Here is a 20,617-nt window from a genome sequence, read left to right as displayed (position 1 = left end):
AAGGAACCTCACCTAGACCATCCTGGAGCTGAGCCTGGGGAGGGGCCTGTTTGGGCCCACAGATGGAAAGCCTTGGGGGACTGTTGCTAGTTGGATTGAGCAGTGATTGAAGGCGGGTGACTAAAAGACTCCAAAACCTGAGAAGACTGTGGTCAGTCGAGGGTTTGTTTCTATTACCACTCTATTTCGACCGATCTGGGATTAAAAATAGTTTAACATAGTCACCTCTTAATCTTGAGATGGATACTTGAGCTTTACTCTAATAAGGAGTCACAAAGACGACAGCGGGGCTTAGAAACAAATTTGAGCCTTTATTGGAATGTTGCATTAAATACACAAATCCCATTCTTTTCATAATTTGGTATTTAATAATAAAAAAAAAAAAAGACTTCTAGTCTAACAATACTGATCTGACAGTCATCCTTATTCAGTTTCACTTCTCTTTCCTGGAAACCTGACGTGGTCTGTGTGTGAAGAATGAGAGGGCAGACAGCGAGGACGCGGGGAATAAAAGAACAATGCCTACTCGAATTCAGTAAATACTGCGTATCAAAGCTGCACTGAGGATTAAAACAGTCTCTCGCTGGCACTGATATTCGTAACATTATTTCAACCCCTGATTTCCCCAAGTTTTACATATAAAAACTTTAGTATGAAATATAAACAAGCTCTTCCCAGGATGCAAACAGACAGGCAGATGCTGAAGCTGAAAGAAAAAAGGACAAAAATATGTTCTAAGCGTGATCTCAGAGAGTCACCAGATCTCGCCTGGGCTCGCGTTTTATTCGCATAAATAATGTTCTGGTGTCAGGAAAATACCATCCCACCAACATCCACCAACACCGTCATCATCATCGCCACTCAACAGATCCAGAAATTGTCTTAAAATCATTTTGGCTTACAGACTGTTTTCCCTCATTATGAAAAGAACAAAAAGAAAAGAAACAAGAAAACGGAAAAACATTCACAACACGTTTTCCAGCCCGTCTGTTTGGTCTGGGCTCTTTTTTTTTTTTTTCTTTCCTCCTTTTCCTGGATTCTTGCACACACCTCCACATGCCACCAAACGCTGCCTAACATCACTGCCTCAGACCCACCCGCACCCCACCCCACCCTCCTACTGCCAGCAAAACTCCAGAAAGTTAGGACATGACTCCGAACACGGGGTTGTGGCGGCAGATGCTCGGCCCGATCTCTTCGTAGTCCTTTTTGGTGTGGCACACCTGGTAGAACTCCGGCTGAGGAAACACAAAACAGGAGCTTGTCAACATTTAAAATACTGCAAACAATCAGCAGCCAAAGATCTGAAACAGGAGGCGTGGTGGAAAACTAAACAGTTATCGCTGAAAACATGGATGAAACACGGTGCTGAACTCATGTGAAACATCCAGTAGCACAAAACACAAAGCTTCCAAGATCTAAAAGTAGCTTATCGTGACAAAAGTATGAGATTTTGGGGGCTTATTTCTATAACAGGGAAGTACAGAGAGTTGACAGGAAATGACACGGTGACCTGCTCAACCAGGCGAGTTATGGTACCGTCCATTCTCCTTTAACTGAAAAACCATTAGCCAACTCTATGGATGATCTTCGCAGACTGTAATAAATGACCATACTACTACTACTACTACTACTACTACTACTACTACTACTACTACTACTACTACATCTGCTGGAGCAAACATTTCCTAAATTTGGGATGAATAAAACTGTATTTTTATTCTCTTACACAACTGGAAATCTTTATGCAAACAGAAGTGTCGCCCCCTGCTGGTCATTATAAAGAATGCTGTTGTAATAACAATATAGCAGACGTGTAATAAATACACAGAGGCTGATGGAGGACTTTACTATGTTTGGCAGAAAGATTCAAACTTTTCAGGGAGAGATCAGAGTGCAAATTATTTTAAAGTTCAAAACTCAGGTTTCACTTTACAAACCTGAAAAGTACTTCCATCTTTTACATACAGTCTGTGGCTTTATCTTAGTTTAGTTTTTCTTTAATTAACTGTTTGAGGTTTGAACTGTACGTGTGCTGGAGTGGGTTTGAATTGGAGTGTATTTATTAAAAGCACGACTCCTTTGTGATGTTTGATTGATTGACTGATCGATATATTGGTTCTAAATTTAGACCAAACCGCGGGGGTAAACAGGGGTCGAGGTACAAACTCAAGATGTTTGCGATTATCCGACAAAACTTTCTTTAACTGTGAATCCTGAGACATGAAAAGGATTGTTATTCTTATCGGATTATTCGATTTTTAACATCAATTAGCCTTTGGTGAATCAGCTGTCAGACCTCCGCTCCCACTCACGTTTCCTGCTGATAAAATTATCCGCCTCACTCACACAAATAACTCATCAAGAGACAGGGGAGGAAAAAGAATAATGAAATGTCACAACCACCCACAGCACTCACTTCCACTCAGAGGGACTAAAAGAAACGACACAATAAATGAGGGCTTAACTAAAGTGCGTGTGGCCTTAAATGCCACACGGGAGCAAAGCCGACATGCGGGTGAATCTAAAAGCAGATTTCCTTCTCCTGCAATAAAGTTTAACCACATGATGATGATGATAACATGAGAAATACTTACAGTTGATGCTAACATTGATCCACCAAACCACACTGCGTATCTCTGCATGTGATGAGTGATGACCTGGACATCGATCGGTTTGGGCTGCGGAGGAAACACAGAGGAAAGATTATTTCAGAAGTTGAGAGAGCTACAGAGTGAATGCAGCCAGGGGAGGACTCTGTAGTAGTGACATTACAAGAATTAGTCACTTTGATCACCACAGATTATATTTGAAACCGTGCAACCGTGCACGAACCCTGACTGACAGTTTCTCAATGTTTTCAAAATCTAAATCAGTGTTTAAGACTTTGTTTTTGGAGCTTAATAAACCAAAGAAAGTGCCGCCTTATATTCAGACCTTTATGAATTAGCCAAAGTTACTAGTACTTAAAAGTTACTATACTTAAAAGTAACTGATGCTTTACTTGTGAATATTTTCACATTTACTGGGCTTTTCTGAGCAGAACAGGAATCCATCAATAACATACGGGTGTGGTTTCTACGGTGCGTCCACCACTAATCAACCCATGTAACAAATAAACCAGGTGATGACAACATCTACATACAACCTGTGATTGCTGGTGCCCCCTAGTGTGTCAACTATATCTTAATATAAATAAATGTGGGATAACGACATCGAGCAAGTGACATCAAACTGAAACAACTTCACAAAATCAAGGCCAAGAAGATCCTATCCTGTTTTCCTTGAATGTAATTGTAATTCCACCTTTTAATGACAAATAGCTGTGAGGGTTCACAGGAGAGGAGAAGAACAGAGTCCAGCTGAGGCGGGGTGGATGGAGAAGAGAGTCAGGAGTACCTTGTCACAGATGAGTAAAAGGAAGAGTTTGCTGATCTGATATCTCTCTAATCCTGACTCACAAAGCCTGATCCCACCAGCTGTCCAGGACGGTGCAAAATTATACTTAACAAGTTTGCAACCGTGTGGCCTGGAAGGGTTTCAGTGTAAAGACGTTAAAATTAGGGACGGATCGCTCTGATATCAGCACATTTATTCACTTAAGTGTAGACTGTGGTCACGTGAGCTGGCATGACTGAAAAACTCCATTTCCAACAGTTATTGGAAAGCTTTTAGTACAGTAAGAGAAACCTGAATCAACAGTTAGGAGGTTGGTATTACTTAAAACTTAAAAGTTTATCTGCATGTGATTTAAATAAGTGTTTCAAGAAGGTTCTGGACATTTCTGCTAAACCTGAACCTGCTCCTGCTCTACTTACGCACACCGAGGAGATTTATTCTGAGGTTCAGAACATTCTGGTCCGCCTTAAATTAGCTGCAGTCGCTGCTTGCTGCTCCTCTACCGTCTGAGGTAGATTTACAGCTGCAGGTCCGCTCGTAACGAATCACCTTTATGACCTGAGCATCTATGGAGCTATAAAAAACTGTGCCCTGCATACCTGAGCCTGAAATATTTCTAATCTTTTTAAGCCTCATTAGATTTTTATAGGGAGAAATTTGCTGTTGAAATCAGTTCATCTACTTTCAATAAACCTGTGTGCCGTTTTGTAATTCAGCTGATTGAGAACTATCGATCCGTGCCCAGTGTAAATTCATTTTTTCTGCTCACCTTGAGCTTGCCTCCGCTCAGCTCCTCACTCATCTTCAGGCGGGCATCGACCGTCCTCTTCAAGTCTCTCTGCAGACGGCGCCCAAAGTCCCTGAACATGGTGGAGCCTCCCGACAGGACGACGTTCTGTGGAAGAAAAAGGACGCCGCTATTACAGAGCTACGAAAAATCACACAAATGCTTAACACCAGTGACCTGCAGCCGACCAGCGGCCTGTATGACTCTTACAAACTAAACTCAAAATGCATTAAAACCCAACAAATGATCACGTCACATGATTTTGTTTTAATAAAAGCTTTAAAAAAGAAAAAAGAAAAAAAACATTTCAAGACTTGTGATTCTTACTTTTTCACTCCTGTCTCTTTCAAACTAAACAAACATTCCCATGAGACCCTTAAAAAGACTGAGTAATACTGGCTTTCTAAGAGATATACCTGTACTCATGCCAATGTTGATATTTAAAGATTAAACATGGATATGGTGTTAATGAAGACGATGATCCTATAAACAGTTGCGTAACTGAACTTTTTGGAAACTCTCCACCTTAATTTACGTCATTTTAGAGCGATTTACCAAAAAGAAAACACACACATGCTGAACAAAGATGATTTTTACTAATAAAAAAAATAAACATTAATCACACTGTTGCTCAATTTTCTATAAATATACAAGAAACTATTTATTGGATAATTTTTTGGCTATGATAAAATGGAGTGAAAATGTAATGTGACAGCTGTGAGTCTGCTAAAGCTGTGCCGTGCTCCTGTTACCTCGATGGTTTGGTGTCAAATGGTCGTGTTAAGTCTGTCTTTTTCCCACTATGGGGTTGGGATAATATCAAACATGTTTTATTCCATGGGCTCATGAAAACAGTCGAGCTCAGCATGGTGAACACCATCTGTTCTGTCAGCCAGTGTCATGTCCACCTGTTGTAATCTTTTTATTTTGACCTGTTTTTTTTGTTGTTGTTGTTGTTTTTTTTTACCTGAACAATCCATCAAACGCACAAACAGGAGCGTGTGCTTCAGTTCTCCCCCCAACAGCAGCATGATGTGAATAAGTCTTACAAAAATGCAGATTTTTTCACTCTTTGAGATGTTTGGTCTTCATGCGTGTCAGCTCACCTTATAGAGAGGACGCCTGACATCGATGGGGCAGTTCTGGATGACCTCGTCCACCACCTCGGAGATGGGCTGGGTGAAGTCCGGGTTGGCAAACTAGGAGGAAGAAACAAGGTTGACATGTCGTCGGGTGCAGCGTGGAGGTAGATACTAAATGTAGCCTTCAAACAGCAAAGTATAAAACAAAGATGTGCAGTTAATTACCACGGGTGGTTCACTGAGGTAACAGCAGAGCCACCTAATCAGCATTTATGAGCAGCAGAAAACATTCACAAGCCACCCTAATTCAGCCATAACAAAATATCAGAGCTTTGTGCATGCCTAATAATGTCGTGGGACTGGGGGCGTGTGTTCATTTGTTTAATTTTTGGGCTCTTTAATAGTTTATCCAGCAGAACACCTCAGACTTGTTTCTTTACAGTCCTGCAAGTTTGCAGCAGAGCAGCATAACAGCAGGACACACACTGGTTTCCCCACAGCTTTGTGTGTCAAACTAGCTGCTTACTAACTTGCAAAGTAAAGTAAACAAACTCACAAATTCCCTTTAATTTAACATTTTGTCTTTAAGTGCATGTGTAAACAATCCTGATAAACTCCTATATTGACACCACAATTTCCCACATGTCTCAGCACCCAATTGCGACAAACAGCAGGTCAAATTTGCGTTTCATGATTTGCACGGCACAGACAGACCTCTGGGTGGAAGAAGATCTCGGGTCCCAGGAAGCGCTCGTAGCCCACGTCGATGGTGAACTCCTTCTTGCTAATTGCGTTGATGCCGGTGTACTGCTTGATCCACTTGGAGCCGTCCGTGTCGTACTTCTGGAACTCTTTGACTAGATCCGGGCACACGTAGCTGAACCGCTCCTGGTGGTCAGAGCAACAGGAAAAAGTTGTGTTATATCAGGTCACAGAAAGCAGAATCTGCCAACTTAATCATCGCGGCTCTATTTGTGTCACAGCTTCTATTATCATGGGTTGTAATGCCGGAGTGATAGGAACATTAGGCACCGACACATTTGAATCGTGCAGCACTAACAGCGCCCCATACTCATTATTTTGATTTGCAGGGACTGGGGTACACAGTGCCAGCACACCAGGAGGCACCGGAATTAACATTTCCAGACACGATAGGCAATATGCACGACAGACAGTGCTAATGTTAATTATTTCAGTTCACTTCATTTCTTGTTTTCTGTTTCGGGGTAATGAAGAATGGCCCCTGACATCCAGAACAAAGTCCTGGATAACAAGCTGTTTAATAAACATGGAGGAAACATGGAGAAATGGGGCAAATCAAGAAAATATAGTGACTGACAGAGGGAGGAAAAATAAAAGAAAGAGCATTAACATAAAAGTCACATCAATCCGTGACCGGGAAAGTTAATTAATTGGAGGAAAAAATAATGAATTCTTGAGACACGAATTTAGCTGCAAAAAACAGAGAAAATATTGAAGTGTGCCGTCTGTGTCCCACAAGGAATCGTCTCAGGCTGAGTTTCAGGGAAACTGTGTGTGAAGGACGCCTGCTGCCTGAGACAGACTGATGGCGCCACCTGCTGTCACTGTGAGATAAATGCAGTGCAGTCCCACTTTGTTCCCTGATTTAAAAAATAATTCAGCGGAGTCCGGTGCTGTCACTGCAGCAAACGGAGCTCGAGTGCCCCGGCTCTTTTTCAGCTGAAGCATTTTAATCTAAGGAGTGAAATTAGTCTCATACTGTTGTTTTTTTTTTTTTTTTAAACAGCGTTCAGCTTCTGTTGTGCACAGAAACAGAAAATTCGGGCTATACAGATATAACACTGCCGATCCTTTTACACTAAAACACAATATTGCATTTGAATGCTGCAGTTTGTCTTTGTTGTAGCTATTCAGCAGTATGACAATGATATTTTAATGACTGTCAGTAGAACATTCTTCAATAACATTATCACCACACTGAGCGTGTTGTTGTGTGTGAGAGCAAAGAGAGAGCAAGGGGATGCTTTCAGCCTCTACAGCCACAGGAGACCAACATGTTGCATGCCACTGCTGACACATTGAATAACTATAATAACAGCCTCCCCCGCAGAGGCGGCGGTGGGAGCTGGAGCTGTACCTTCACTGCCTTGGCCGTCTCCAGCGACTGCTCCGGCGGGATGCCGATCTCTCTCTCCCTCAGGAGCTGCTGGGTGAAGTAGGTGATGTCTCGCCCTGCGATGGGAATGTGCTTTATACAGCTGCCAATTACATAACCTTCAGCCTAAGAGAAAGAGACAGGTGGAGAAAGAAAGACAGAGGATGTCATACAATCTGCAACCAAACAGAGATTCCAGCGGCTAAAGCTGGATGTGTTTTTCCATCACATCTGCGAGGCCCCACGGAGACGTGAGCGTGCTCAGCAGACTCGCTGATTCAGCCTCAGAACGAATTCTGCAAGCACATTTCCTCAAACTGAGTAATTTCTTCCAGCCTCCGAGACACTCTGCCCTACTTTTTAAAATCGGCACTATCCGGTTACTCAGCAAAATGGAAAAATATATAAACACTGCACACGGTCTATAAGACTTCAAAGAAACATACACTGCTGCTCTGCATCACAGGTAAATGAAAGCCATCTGTTTTTATTAACAGTTACAAATGACCATAATGAAAACAGCAATCAATTAAAACGCTGTAGAAATAATTGATTAAAATTAGCACAGGAGCATTTTTTAATGAACAAAAACAGTGTACTTGCTTCCTGTACACATGACATTAAACTCCATTTAACTCCTAAAGCACACACTAGAAAACATTTGGTTTGGTTAGTCATTGAACCAGGAAGTAGATGCATGTGAGTGGTTAGTTTCTCCAAAGGTTTAAAAACGCATTTCCGAAACTGTTTGCTTTTTTAAGATATCAGATTAAATTCTGGACTTTTGTTTTCTGATTTATATTAGAAACTCGACATTTCACGTCTCATATACACATCAAGATGGATCGTTTCAATAAAAGAGGTTCTGCAATAAGGTAGTAGTTCAATTCAATTTCAATTTTATTTATATAGCGCCAAATCACAACAAAAGTCGCCTCAAGGCGCTTCATAGATAGTAGTGCACACTGAAGGCAGAAAGGGGAAAAAAACAGTTAAGGAGCCTGGTGAAAAGGGGAAAACAGGGAAAAGCTACGAGGAAATGCAAAAAAATATGTTTAATTTTCACATAAACAGTAAATTACAGAACAAAAAAAATGATAAAAGGTACATTTATAAGAAAAGAGCAGAGCTTTCAGGCACGACTTCAGTAATGAAAGCCACATGTCGAAACACACCAATCATATAAACTCGGTCTATAAACAAAAGTGTTGCTGGTTCTTCGTGCACATTGGAAGTTATACTAGAACTCTGCTCTGTTCCCATTTTACCTTCACTGAGCAAAAAAGAAACACCAGACCCTCCACTGCTTGATTTTTAAATGTTTTTTAAATGATTGTCTTTACTTCAAATGAACTGAGGTGGGTAAACAGATCAGAAATGAATCAGAAATGTTTTAATTTTAAGCTTTCAAACCATCACTTTCATTTCATGTTTCACAAAACATTTCTCGGTTGCCTTGTCGATTCTTCCCCTCTGAAACTTTCTATTTTCTTCTAATGAACAGAAAACAAAAATAAGTGCAGCTCAGGGATGAGTGTCCTTCAATGGCGTGATCTGTATACTCACCACAGGGATGACGTGGGTGACGCCGTCTCCGCTGTCGATGACGGTACCCGTCAGCGTCCTCTCCCCGACCTGTCTGGATGTCCAGGAGGCAGCTAGAGCGAGCACAGCCTGTCGCGCACACATACACACGGGAATGTCACACACTTCACAGTATGTTCACACTTCAGCAGTGCTAGTGATCGTGACACACTGCTGTGAACTAAACATGGTCACATGATCACATGATATGAAAAGTTATTCACAACAGACATGCTATAACTGAACCTTTCAAATTCCTCCATATACATTCATATTCTGTTCACACACGGAGGCTCGTTTGTGTCTTTATAATAGAACATACAAAACAAACGCTACATTAAAAGTATTTTAAGTAAAATCCATTTCAGAATCTCAAGTTTTGCTTTATGTTGAACTGAATCTCACACTGAGATATCAGTATCAGTATGGGCGCGTCACACAGGAACAGATACCTGCTAATTAGTGCAAATAAAACTCCAGAATTTCACTCAGTAATCTGAAGCACAGACTTTTTATACGGTCTGTTAGTACAATTAACCCCACAGCGGCCTTTTTGTTGATGAATAACATCATTAAAAATGTTCCAAATGGTTCCAACAGCACACAGAGGCCAACTAGCTGACAGCTACCAGCTAGAGCCACCTGCCCTATAAAGTTTCCAGGACCCTATTATTGCAAACTTTACACTCCTATATAAAGTTACCCCCTGTGCAGTTGAATTAATTCTAGTCTTCACTGCAAAATAAAGACACAAACATGCCTCCACAGTTAAACAAACAAACTAGAGCTCTAGGGTAAGGGAGCCTGACCTGCACAGCGATGTAGAGCCCCGGTACGTTGAAGGACTCGAACATGATCTCGGCAGTGTACTCTCGGTTTTCTGGTGTGTTCAGTGGAGGCTCCGTCTGCAAACACAGGATGTGGTACAGTTAGACTCAAGTCTGGACCTAACAGTAAAACTCTGCAGATCAAAAACACTAACACAGATCTACAAATACTCAAACATATTCATGGCAGAGCATTAAATTCATTTATCTTTATCTTTCTAAGAAGTGACTGTTGCAGTTAAACTGAATGTTTAACATCACTGGAGAGGCCCTGTGTTTAAGACTCTTACCAACAGGAAGTAGTGGTCCTCAGGTTCGGCCCTCAGGTACTTAAAGATGATCTGCTCCATGAAGCGCTCCATTAGATCCCAGTCCTCCACAATGCCGTGACGGATGGGCCACTGTTGCAACAAAGCTCAGTTTAATGAGTGACATTAGTGACTTTACAGAAACCTATTCTGGGAAGCTAAAGATGGCAGCTCTCCTTCCTCAGCCTCCAAACACTCAACAGCTGAACCCTCAGCAAAGTCACAGACCATCCACTAAATTTAGATACTCCTACAGTCTCATCTATCCCACTTTTTAGCTCTGGGAGTCCAGCTCAGCCTGCAGTTCTCACAAATTAAAAATAGAAGGGAGCGCTGCCTGAGTCTGCCTCTTCACAAGCTGTTAGTCTGTCTCGGGTACAGAGAAACATCTACACGATGCACCCCAAAACCAAGTAGCCCAGCTTGAGCCTTGATAAAATATCCAATCTCTCCTTGTTTAGATGAAATTCACATCGACCGGGATTCTCTGTATTCCTCTAAAGGTCTCGTACCTTAGTGGAATACGTGGGTTTGTCTATGGCTTCATCTCCGATGTAGAAGTCCAAATCATCCACCCCCTTCATCATCCTACGCTGGGCCTGGTCCCCGACCTTGGCCGACTCTTTGATGGCGATACCTGACGAGAAAAGAGAGAATTAAACAGAGAAAGAAAATAAACTGATAAAATCTGGTGCATTTTATGACTAAAGACATTAGAAAAGTGGAATAATGTCAAACATTTGCAGAGGCCCGTTGGCGGAATTGGTTTAAATACGTAGGATGCAAAATACTCACATGATGGAATGATGAACTGTGGCTCTGTGTTCCCTGCATACCCCAGTTTGGTGTAACTGCAACAGACAACAATCAGTTTCACTACAGGGAAACAGGCTGCACGTCATGGACATCGAGTCTGTTGGAACTGCATTTGTATGCGAGGCCTTTTCCTTCAGTAAAGATTATTTCTGGCCCTATCGTTTTGATCAATGGCGTCACTGTCCCTCAGGCGCACTGGGTGGGTGCCAAAAGCAGCAGCGACTCTGGGGATTGCTAATGGGAGCCCCCTGAAAGAGCCATTCATGCTGTATTGGTCAACTATGTTCGTCTATGTTTGTCAAGGAAATCAAGCGTCTTTCATATAACTCGGGCAGCTGCATTTGCAGCGTTGCTGCAGTACGAGAGAATCTGTAAGCATGATAAATGACTTAAGATGTTTAAGATTTAAGAATGGCTGATCCTGAGAGAGCACACCTTCAGATTTAACATCAAAGAACTGAGTTTACAACTGTCTCTCCTCTGTTTGAACAATGTTTCGCAGGCACATGTGAACCAGATGTGATCCCGGCTCAGGGCTCCTGTACTTCCTGCACACAAGGCCCGAGGGACCGATAGAGGACCCTGCTGACGAATGCCAGAGCACCGCGGGCAAAACAAACCACATCCTGGTCACAACAGTGGCTGCTTTGAATTCATCTTTGCAAAACGAGGAGCCGGAAGGACATCAGCAGTATCTCAAAGACGCTGAAGTTATGGCACAACAAATGTGCTAAAAATACGACTCAAATACCAACTTTAAAGATAAGATTCATATGAGGCTGCTCGCTTTTGATCTTCTTCATAAGAAATCAGGAACAAATATTATTAAAATATAAAAAATATTTAAATGTAAATAAACATTTAACTAAATGCTAATCAGATGATACCCACCTATATTTACCTACGAGACCAGTTTACATTAATAAATTAGTTTAACTACAGACACCTCTTACAGACATAATGGCCTAATTTTCTACTTCTAAACACCATTGCTAATCATACTGACTCTGGATGGCATGACCTTGGAATCCAGCAATACTGTGAGGAATCTTTTAGTCATTTTGGACCAGTATATGTTCTTCAATGTGTAGATTAATTAAAAATGTAGGACTGCTTTCTTTCATTTGATGATTATTGTTAGAAAAATTAGAAACATCCCCGTCTCAGAGTGATGTTGAAAAATTAGTTTATGTACTTTTTACTTCTAGACTGGAATTCATTCATTCAAACTCTTAAAGACCTCACAGTATCTTATTATCGTAACAGAGCATTTCTCTCTCAGACTGCTGTCTTACTTCTACAGTTTCCAAAAGTAAAATGGGAACTTGCTAAAACAGCCCGAAGCTTATGGCTGCCCCTCTCTGAGCCTGGTTCTATCTGAGGTTTTGTGCTCTTTGTGAAGTTCATCCTCCCCACAGTCACCAGAAGCTACTCACAGCCGATCATCTGATTGTACCGTCTATACCTTACAATATAAAACACCTTTAAGCAACTGTTGTTCTGAACTATGGCTATAAAAATAAAAATTGAACTGTGAACAAAATATGTTCAATGATGTCATCACTTCTCCTCCCATATTTTCTAAATTTTTTCACCTACAGATGAATTCATTAGATTTGTTTGACCTCAAGCTGCTGTAATATTTCACTGAAACTCCTTAAAATGAGACGATGAACCTCAGGAGATTTATCCAGGAACAAACATCTATTTAGAATATTTACCCTGTAAGACAGTTATGATGGCTTTTGAGTTTCCTTTCCAATCACAGGTTTCTTTTTCCTGCACAGCACCTTCTGATGCACAGGAAACGCTGCAGTTTGTGTAGAGTAAATACAGACAGGAAGCAGAGATGTACGATTAAGAAGAAACCGGCTGGGATGGTGAACATAGAAATAAAAAAACCCGCTTTTAACCGCTTGTTTTGTCTGATCTCATTGCCAAAGCCTGTGAGAAAACATCAGCTTTTACATAAACATAACTAAATCGTCCTGATAACTTGTGAAAAATGTGCAAGAAAAATGTAAAAAATAAAAATCCCCGTTAGAAAGCCCACATGTTCTGCAGATCTACGCATGTCTGTGTAGCTGGGAGACAAAAAGGGAAACTCTGCTTCACAGCTAGGCAGATGTGCTCCACCATCTGATTTATGTTTCTGGGGTCAAATAAAGTTAAAGTCCTCTGACAGCAAGAGGTACGAGCTGACAGGCAAGAGTGAAAACACCACCCAGTTCTCTCTTTTCCGCTTCAGCTCAACAACTTTTGGTTATACGGTAAAATCTTATCTGGCATCTTCACACTTTATCTGTACAGCACATTGAAATATTAACAGAGCTCTGGCCAGCACAGATTTTTATTTGTTTTAAGGTGCAGCCAGAAAAAAACAGCACAGCAGAAACTCGGAGGGAAACCCACCAAACCTGTGCTCCTGGAGCCTGGAGACCTACTGTATGATGTCACCATGTCTGCTGTGTCTCTTTTTACTGAATTGTCAGGTGAGACTCAGCAGACTCAATATTTTTACTTAACATGAGCTCAGATTTTTGTACTTTAGACACTCACAGCGACAAACTGAGGCAGAGTTATTAAGAGACCATGCAGCTTATCGCATGAATTTTGGTTTAGTCAAAGTTATTTTAAGCCACACAGAACAGATAACTGCACCCACCAGCCACAGCATTAAAACCACAGCCTGAAACTGAGGGCTGCTTTGCAGACAGCTTCACCTGCACCAACAGCACACAAAGCTAGCAACGAGTTTCTCGGCTGGTGGAGCCCAAACAGAGAAGAAGTGTGAACAGGCGCGGTGAACGCACAGTTTCTTTCTTCGTGATGAAATGTAAGTGTGGTGCTTTCAGTTTGTTTTACATCCTAAATGGCTCCTTTCACAAAAAAAAAATAAATAAAAAAAACAAACAAAAACATAACAATGAATGAAAATTTCAAAATATATTTTTTGCCTTTATTGCATTGTGAAAGTTTATCTCAAAGTCAAAAACAGTGACGTGAGTCTGTGGGAAATCACCTCATGTGAGCTATGACCTCAGTGAATTTGAATCTATAAATAGGATGTTTGTGTTGTAAATTAGAATCATCAGGGTCACAAAGGATGATAAAGCAGGATTTGATTTACCGTGTCGTTGTGAGTGAGCAGCATCCCTCTGGACCTCAGTCAGGCCAAGAAGGAGCAGCAGAAACGCTCATGGAAAGCACTGCTGACATATGAGTGACTGTGAATCAGGCAGCAATGTATCCCATAGCTGCTATGACATCACCCACTGACATCCCGTTACGAAAACTTGAGCTAAGCAGTTTCGTCGTCACCATCTTGGTGTTTTAACATTGGACATGACGTCACAACAGTCACTAGTCAGGCAAGTGTTTACAGAGGTCTTCAGACTTTTCTAGGACTGGAAGTCCTTTTGCAAACACATTTCTCGCCCCCTAGTGGCCATTAAAAAGTGATCGTTTAAGATACCTGGAAGCTAGGTTCATCTTTTCCAGAGTGTATGCTTCAGACAGCGAGAGGAGAAGGCAAACGGTCTTCAGCAATGCAGTAAATTTGAATATCATTCATTACTTTTTGTGTGCTTACAGTGATAATATTTAACTGACACAAAATCCCAAGGGTCGCCATTTGGAAAGCACTGGAGCTGTTTGTCTCTGAGGAAACCTTAAAGATTTATGCTGCTTGATTAAGGAAAAGAGTGAGCTGACAAAAGTTGCCATAAAAAATGTTGTGCAACTTAATTTCCTTCATCAGTGCATAATTAGTCACATTCATGTTGTTAAAGTCACAGCTACAGAGTTATTAATGATGATGATCTGACACATGCTACAAGTGATGGCTTCAAACTTTGAATGGTAAACAGACTCTGTTAATACTGCATTTCTCTAGTTTTTCAAGCACTCAAAGCACTTTATGATACGAGTAACACTCACACAAACATTATTCTGCGACACAAAGAGCTGTTTAAAACTATAAGTGTGTGAATAAACACTAGAAAACTAAACTTCTGAGAAAAATGAGAACCAATAAAACCACTAACCTGATCCACCTCCTAAACCTCAACTTCCCATTTATTTAAAGAAAATAAACTTTCAAAATTTCATCACAAAAATGACCACGATTCAGGGTTTTATTGCCTTGGACACAGCTAAAAATGAAAAACCCTGTGCTGGCAATCGTAAAAACAAACAGCTGTATCACATGTGTAACAACAACAGTCCTCTGAAAACCTTCATTCCACAGAGCCGTCCTAGCTTGCCTACTTTGACCTGCCCGGACACGCTTTTAAATTTAAAAAAAAAGAAAGAAAAAAGCACGTCACCCAGCACGACAGCGGACACATCGTTGCACAGGACAACACGAGCTGCAGGTTTTATGCTGCCTTTAGCTAAATTATCCTTTATTTTTATTGGAAAACACAGTTTTTAAGTCCAGCATGAGCTTTATTTATGACACCGCTGAACTCATGTCAGGAGACCCCCACAGGTTGCTTCAGACAGAAGACTCCACCCAAACTTCAGCTGCAACACCTGCGATTGTTTTTTTTAAGGAAGCTTTGGTGTCCAAAAAAACCAAAAAACAAGTATGACTGTGACTGAGCTTCTTTCAGTCTAATCTGATAATATCATCTTGGCCACTCAGAGGCCTGATGATGTGTAAAAGGATGTGAAGCGGTCACTGTATTAGTCAGAGGCAGCTGCTGAGCCCCATCAGAGCTGTAAAACATCTGCCCACAGCTGGCACTGTGTGCCTCCGCCGCAAAGTTTCTACTTGGAAAAATAGAAAACTCTTCTTTCTTCTGGTCAGAGGTTTGCATGGGTATAAAAGTGGAACCTGAGGGTTATTATGAAGCAGTCTGCTCGCTGAGGAGAAATTAGCTCACAGATTTCGCTGCAGTAGATTGGTTAACAACCTGAGGGGATAGGCAGGCTGCTGATACGAGCTGTATACACTGTGACGAGTTCAAGCCTCCACATGCAAGCAATGCATGGCACGTTTAGCCCAGATTAACAGAGCAAGCACACCTATCACACCGGCACCACCTTTTAGCCAGGGCTGCAGGTAGTTAGGATAAAAAAAACACCTCCCTCTGTTTGTTACTGTTCACGTTCTTGCAGCGTTTGAGCCTCTGAAAATGGCTGCACAGTCAATTTTAATATTTCAAACAAGCCATTACATAAAGCTGCACTCCTATCACGACTCAGTTGGTGCATTTTGAATGCACTGTGGTGCCCACCAAAGATCTTTTAACCTTTCACCAGTTTGTAATCATTTTCTTTTCACATTTAGATTCATTTTGTTCATCAAATGACCAGAAACATTAGATCAACTGTTGTGTGTATAATCACACACACAAGATGCTTCCAACAACCAAAACCTTCACCTCAGAAAACCATCCTAATTTCTTTTTTTATTTTCCCCCCTAAACACTTTTGTGTATTTTTTCTATCACCTTTAACTGTAAACCTGCAGCATGTCCTAAACAGGAATATTAAAGAACATCTGCCCTTAAATGCATCATGCAGCATTTATGAAGCAGCATTATGGAAATGATGTCAGCTGTAATGTTGTAAACATGTTTTTAGGGCACAAAAAAAGCAAAGGTTTAAAAATATAATTCACAGAAAGACTTTTTAACGCCTTCCTTCCTCATTCATAAAAAAGAAAACAGTCCTGCTCATCTTTACAACTCATCGCGTGGTTCAATCATTAAAAACAATCCTTTCATTTATAGTTTTTGCAGCGTGTGAAAGGGGCAGCAGTTCCAAGGGAGTTAATGCAATAATTTCTTCAGATTTGTAGAACTTTCAGCACATCCTGACTGCTTCATTTCACATGAACTGGAGTGGCAACAGTAACAACGTTTTTAATAAAAACTTTCTCCAAAGTGTCCTTTCAGGGTGGCCATGCACATGAGTATGACTTCAGCTTGCGTAAAAAGGCTACATTTTTCTCACAGTCTTGGTGATTTTCCTTCTGTGAAGAGCCAGCATTTATTTGGTGGATGTCAACATTTTTTTAAAGCAGGAAAAAACCCTGAAGTTGTTTTACTGTCCAAATACTTATGGACTGACCTCATTTCCCCCCCAAAGTCCCCAAAAGGGAACAGTACAGCTGAACAATATCTTTCAGAATCATCCCTTTCCAAAACTTCAGCTAATTGTTAACATTTTATTTTATTTCCAATTACCTATGAGCCTGGAAAATGACAAAACATTCTCATATCCCACAAGACTAAAATAAATTTGACCATGTTTCAATACTGACTCTAACTCTTTCCTTCCTCCTTCATAGAAAAGGAAACAGCATTTTTCAAATGTCATGCATGGTTTAATGCATCATCTAACAGAAAGTCTGCACCCAAAATTAGGCTGTTGACACCTAACACAGCATTTCCATTAAAACCACGCATACAAAATCATTTCCATCATGGCAGCGTTGAGCTACAAATTCACAAAAAAAACTATGTCGCTGTCCAAATATTTATAGACATGGCTGTAATACTTAGATAGCATGTGAGAAAAATCTGTTAGCTTCAACCAAATTAAAAAATAAATAAATAAATCAGAGAGTGATTGCAGGATAGGGGAGAAAGGTGTGTTTTGTTCTGTTGTAGCTAGTTATTGTGTAAAGTAAAAATGACAGTGATTTGGTGGTGATTAAAATACGTTCAGAATTTGCAAATTAATGATTCATCTCATAATGGATGACAGACTGCTCTCCTCTACATAACCTGGCTTTATAAGTTAAAAGTATCGGCATTAATATTTGCAAAGCTAGCCCTGTATTTACTTTATGGGATTGATACCAAAATTCCAAGAGCATTGCACAGCAGTACTCTGATCAATGCAAGGAGCTGCAGGAGGAGCTCAGATTGTCTTTCTCTGTTTTTTTCCCCTCTGTCCTCTAACACAACATCCGATGCCAAAGTTTTAGATGTTTTTATCTGCGAGATCAAGTCGTTATGAGAAGAATCGTCGGACCGGTAAAAGAGGCGAAATTAGAGAAGTTAATAAAAAAAAAACCACGCTCGGATGCCGAGAGACGACCATATATGGACTAAAAAACGTGAATGAGGAAGTGTAGGCTGTGTAGGAAGTAGTACCGCGCATGCTCAATCCCAAATTAGTGAGCAAAGAGATTTATGAATTACACTCGTTTTTACAATCTTTTTTTTTTTTTTAAAGTGGGAGCAAACACAAGCAAAGAAAATTTTATCTTATTAGCATCAGATATTATCATGAGAGCGGAGGTGCAGATTTTCCAGCTCCAGATGAATGAGGGGAACCCTTCCTGCCTCAGGTCTGCACCAGAAAACACCACCTGAGCGGCAGGAAGGAGAACCAGAACAGGAAGGCGTTTAAACTAACCCTGAAGCTCCCGATAATAAGCAGTAATAAGTCGCTGTTAGCATGTTCGCTCGCTGCCCAGCTGTGAGTGTACACAGACACACACCCATGGCTGCTGCCCCTGCTGACACTGACAGCCCCCTCAGCCCCCGGGCTGCCCGTCTGCCTGCACGGCGGTCCGAACTAAACAGCTTACCCTGTGCCGCAGTCGACAACACACGCCGGTAACCGTCCAGCCATCTCTGCCCCCCGGGTCTCTGGCGCGCTACGAAACCGTTAAGATATGATGGAAAGCTGGCTGTGTCGGCTGGAGGATCTGGCTGGCCGTCCACAGGCGGAACCCTAAGCCCCGCACACTGCCGTTTTCCACTTCCGCACTCGGCTTCTGGCAGGCAGGGAGAGGCAAGATGGCGGAGGCCGGGCAGAGCGACGCAGGCAGGGACGCGGAGCTGTCAATCACCGAGATAGGGCGGGGCCACAGTGTGGCGGACCAAAAGTGCCAAAATCAATCAGCAATCAATCAAAAAATAAAATAAAATAAAATGAATGAATTATGTTTAAGGGAATTTTAAAAATAAAATTGCGAGTAACAAATGAAAACTAATATTTCTATGAACCTAAAATTTACTTAGTTAAAAAAGGTAAAGTTAACTTATTTTAAGGTTTTATACATATAAATATATATAGTCAGGTTTGAAAAAAAAACTGAAATTAAAGTTGCAAAAAAGCTATAAAAATCTCAAAATTAAAAGAGAAAACAAAAAAAAATAATTTTCTCATCAATAAAAGAATATTTACTGCATCAGTTTGTCTTCATTTTATCTGAAACACACAAGGATCAAATCTCTGACTTTATTTTGGGGATATTGTCCTTAAATATAACTAAAGCTTTCACACAGGAGTCATAAATGATATGAAATAGAAATAAATACCATCCATCCATCCATCCATCTTCATCCGCTTATCCGAGGTCGGGTCGCGGGGGTAGCAGCCTAAGCAAAGAGGTCCAGACCTCCCTCTCCCCAGCCACCTCCTCCAGCTTGTCCGGGGGAATACCAAGGCGTTCCCAGGCCAGCCGAGAGATATAATCTCTCCAGCGTGTCCTGGGTCTGCCCCGGGGCCTCCTCCCGGTGGGACATGCCTGGAACACCTCGCCCAGGAGGCGCCCAGGGGGCATCCTTGCCAGATGCCCGAACCACCTCAGCTGGCTCCTTTCGATGTGGAGCAGCAGCTGCTCTACTCTAAGCCCCTCCCGGATGGCCGAACTTCTCACCCTATCTCTAAGGGAGAGGCCAGCCACCCTTCGGAGGAAGCTCATTTCCGCCGCTTGTATCCGCGATCTCGTTCTTTCGGTCACTACCCACAGCTCGTGGCCATAGGTGAGGGTAGGGACGTAGATCGACCGGTAAATTGAGAGCTTCGCTTTTACACTCAGCTCCCTCTTCACCACGACTGACCGGTGCAGCGTCCGCATTACTGCAGCCGCAGCCCCAATCCGTCTGTCGATCTCCAGCTCCCTTCTCCCATCACTCGCGAACAAGACCCCGAGATACTTGAACTCCTCCACTTGGGGCAGGAACTCATCCCCGACCCGGAGTGGGCACTCCACCCTTTTCCGGCTGAGAACCATGGCCTCAGATTTGGAGGTGCTGATCCTCATTCCCGCTGCGTTACACTCGGCTGCGAACCGCTCCAGTGCGAGCTGGAGGCCCTCACCCGATGAAGCCAACAGAACCACATCATCCGCAAAAATCAGAGATGAGATTCTGAGGCCACCAAAGCGAAAGCCCTCCGCCACTTGGCTGCGCCTAGAAATCCTGTCCATAAAAATTATGAACAGAACCGGAGACAAAGGGCAGCCTTGGCGGAGCCCATCACCCACCAGGAACGAGTCCGACTTATTGCCGGCAATGCGAACCAAGCTCTTGCAACGGTTGTATAGGGATTGAATGGCCCGTAGCAATGGGCCAGACACCCCATACTCGCGCAACACCTCCCACAGGACGCCCCGAGGGACACGGTCGAATGCCTTCTCCAGGTCCACAAAACACATGTAGACTGGTTGGGCAAACTCCCATGCACCCTCAAGTATCCTCGAGAGGACAAAGAGCTGGTCCAGTGTTCCGCGACCAGGACGAAAACCGCATTGTTCCTCCTGTATCCGAGGTTCGACTAGCGGACGAACCCTCCTCTCCAGCACCCTGGCATAGACTTTCCCGGGGAGGCTGAGGAGTGTGATCCCCCTGTAGTTGGAACACACCCTCCGGTCCCCCTTCTTGAAGATGGGGACCACCACCCCGGTCTGCCAGTCCACAGGTACT

The 20,617-nt window shown here is 42.2% G+C and overlaps 1 protein-coding gene across 1 annotated transcript; it reads right to left on the bottom strand.

Moving 5' to 3' along the window:
- Nucleotides 1–291: 291 nt before the first annotated feature.
- On the bottom strand, nucleotides 292–18,714 carry LOC147311904 (actin-related protein 3-like). Its single transcript, XM_086267638.1, has 12 exons — nucleotides 18,493–18,714; nucleotides 10,920–10,975; nucleotides 10,637–10,761; nucleotides 10,107–10,217; nucleotides 9,799–9,894; nucleotides 8,972–9,079; nucleotides 7,388–7,531; nucleotides 5,983–6,156; nucleotides 5,293–5,385; nucleotides 4,169–4,294; nucleotides 2,598–2,681; nucleotides 292–1,238 (listed from the first exon to the last, which is right to left on the bottom strand). The coding sequence occupies exons 1-12, from the start codon at nucleotides 18,534–18,536 to the stop codon at nucleotides 1,143–1,145; spliced, it is 1,257 nt and encodes a 418-aa protein (XP_086123764.1). The 5' UTR covers nucleotides 18,537–18,714; the 3' UTR covers nucleotides 292–1,142.
- Nucleotides 18,715–20,617: the final 1,903 nt, after the last annotated feature.

Source organism: Aulonocara sp. 'chitande type north' Nkhata Bay, linkage group LG16, assembly GCF_057382095.1.
Source record: "Aulonocara sp. 'chitande type north' Nkhata Bay isolate Kocher_YH1m ecotype deep benthic linkage group LG16, A_spYH_male_GT1.1, whole genome shotgun sequence".
NCBI lineage: Eukaryota > Metazoa > Chordata > Actinopteri > Cichliformes > Cichlidae > Aulonocara > Aulonocara sp. 'chitande type north' Nkhata Bay.
Note: the sequence above shows the minus strand (reverse complement) of the source record. Positions and strands in the feature narration are given on the sequence as shown.

Excerpts from the sequence above, each read along its gene's own strand:
- LOC147311904 (XM_086267638.1), bottom strand. The coding sequence starts at position 18,536 with ATGGCTGGACGGTTACCGGCGTGTGTTGTCGACTGCGGCACAGG. Across the intron at positions 5,386-5,982 it reads AGATCTTCTTCCACCCAGAG|TTTGCCAACCCGGACTTCAC; the intron begins GTCTGTCTGTGC and ends TCTTCCTCCTAG. Across the intron at positions 2,682-4,168 it reads TGAGCGGAGGCAAGCTCAAG|CCCAAACCGATCGATGTCCA; the intron begins GTGAGCAGAAAA and ends TTTCCTCCGCAG.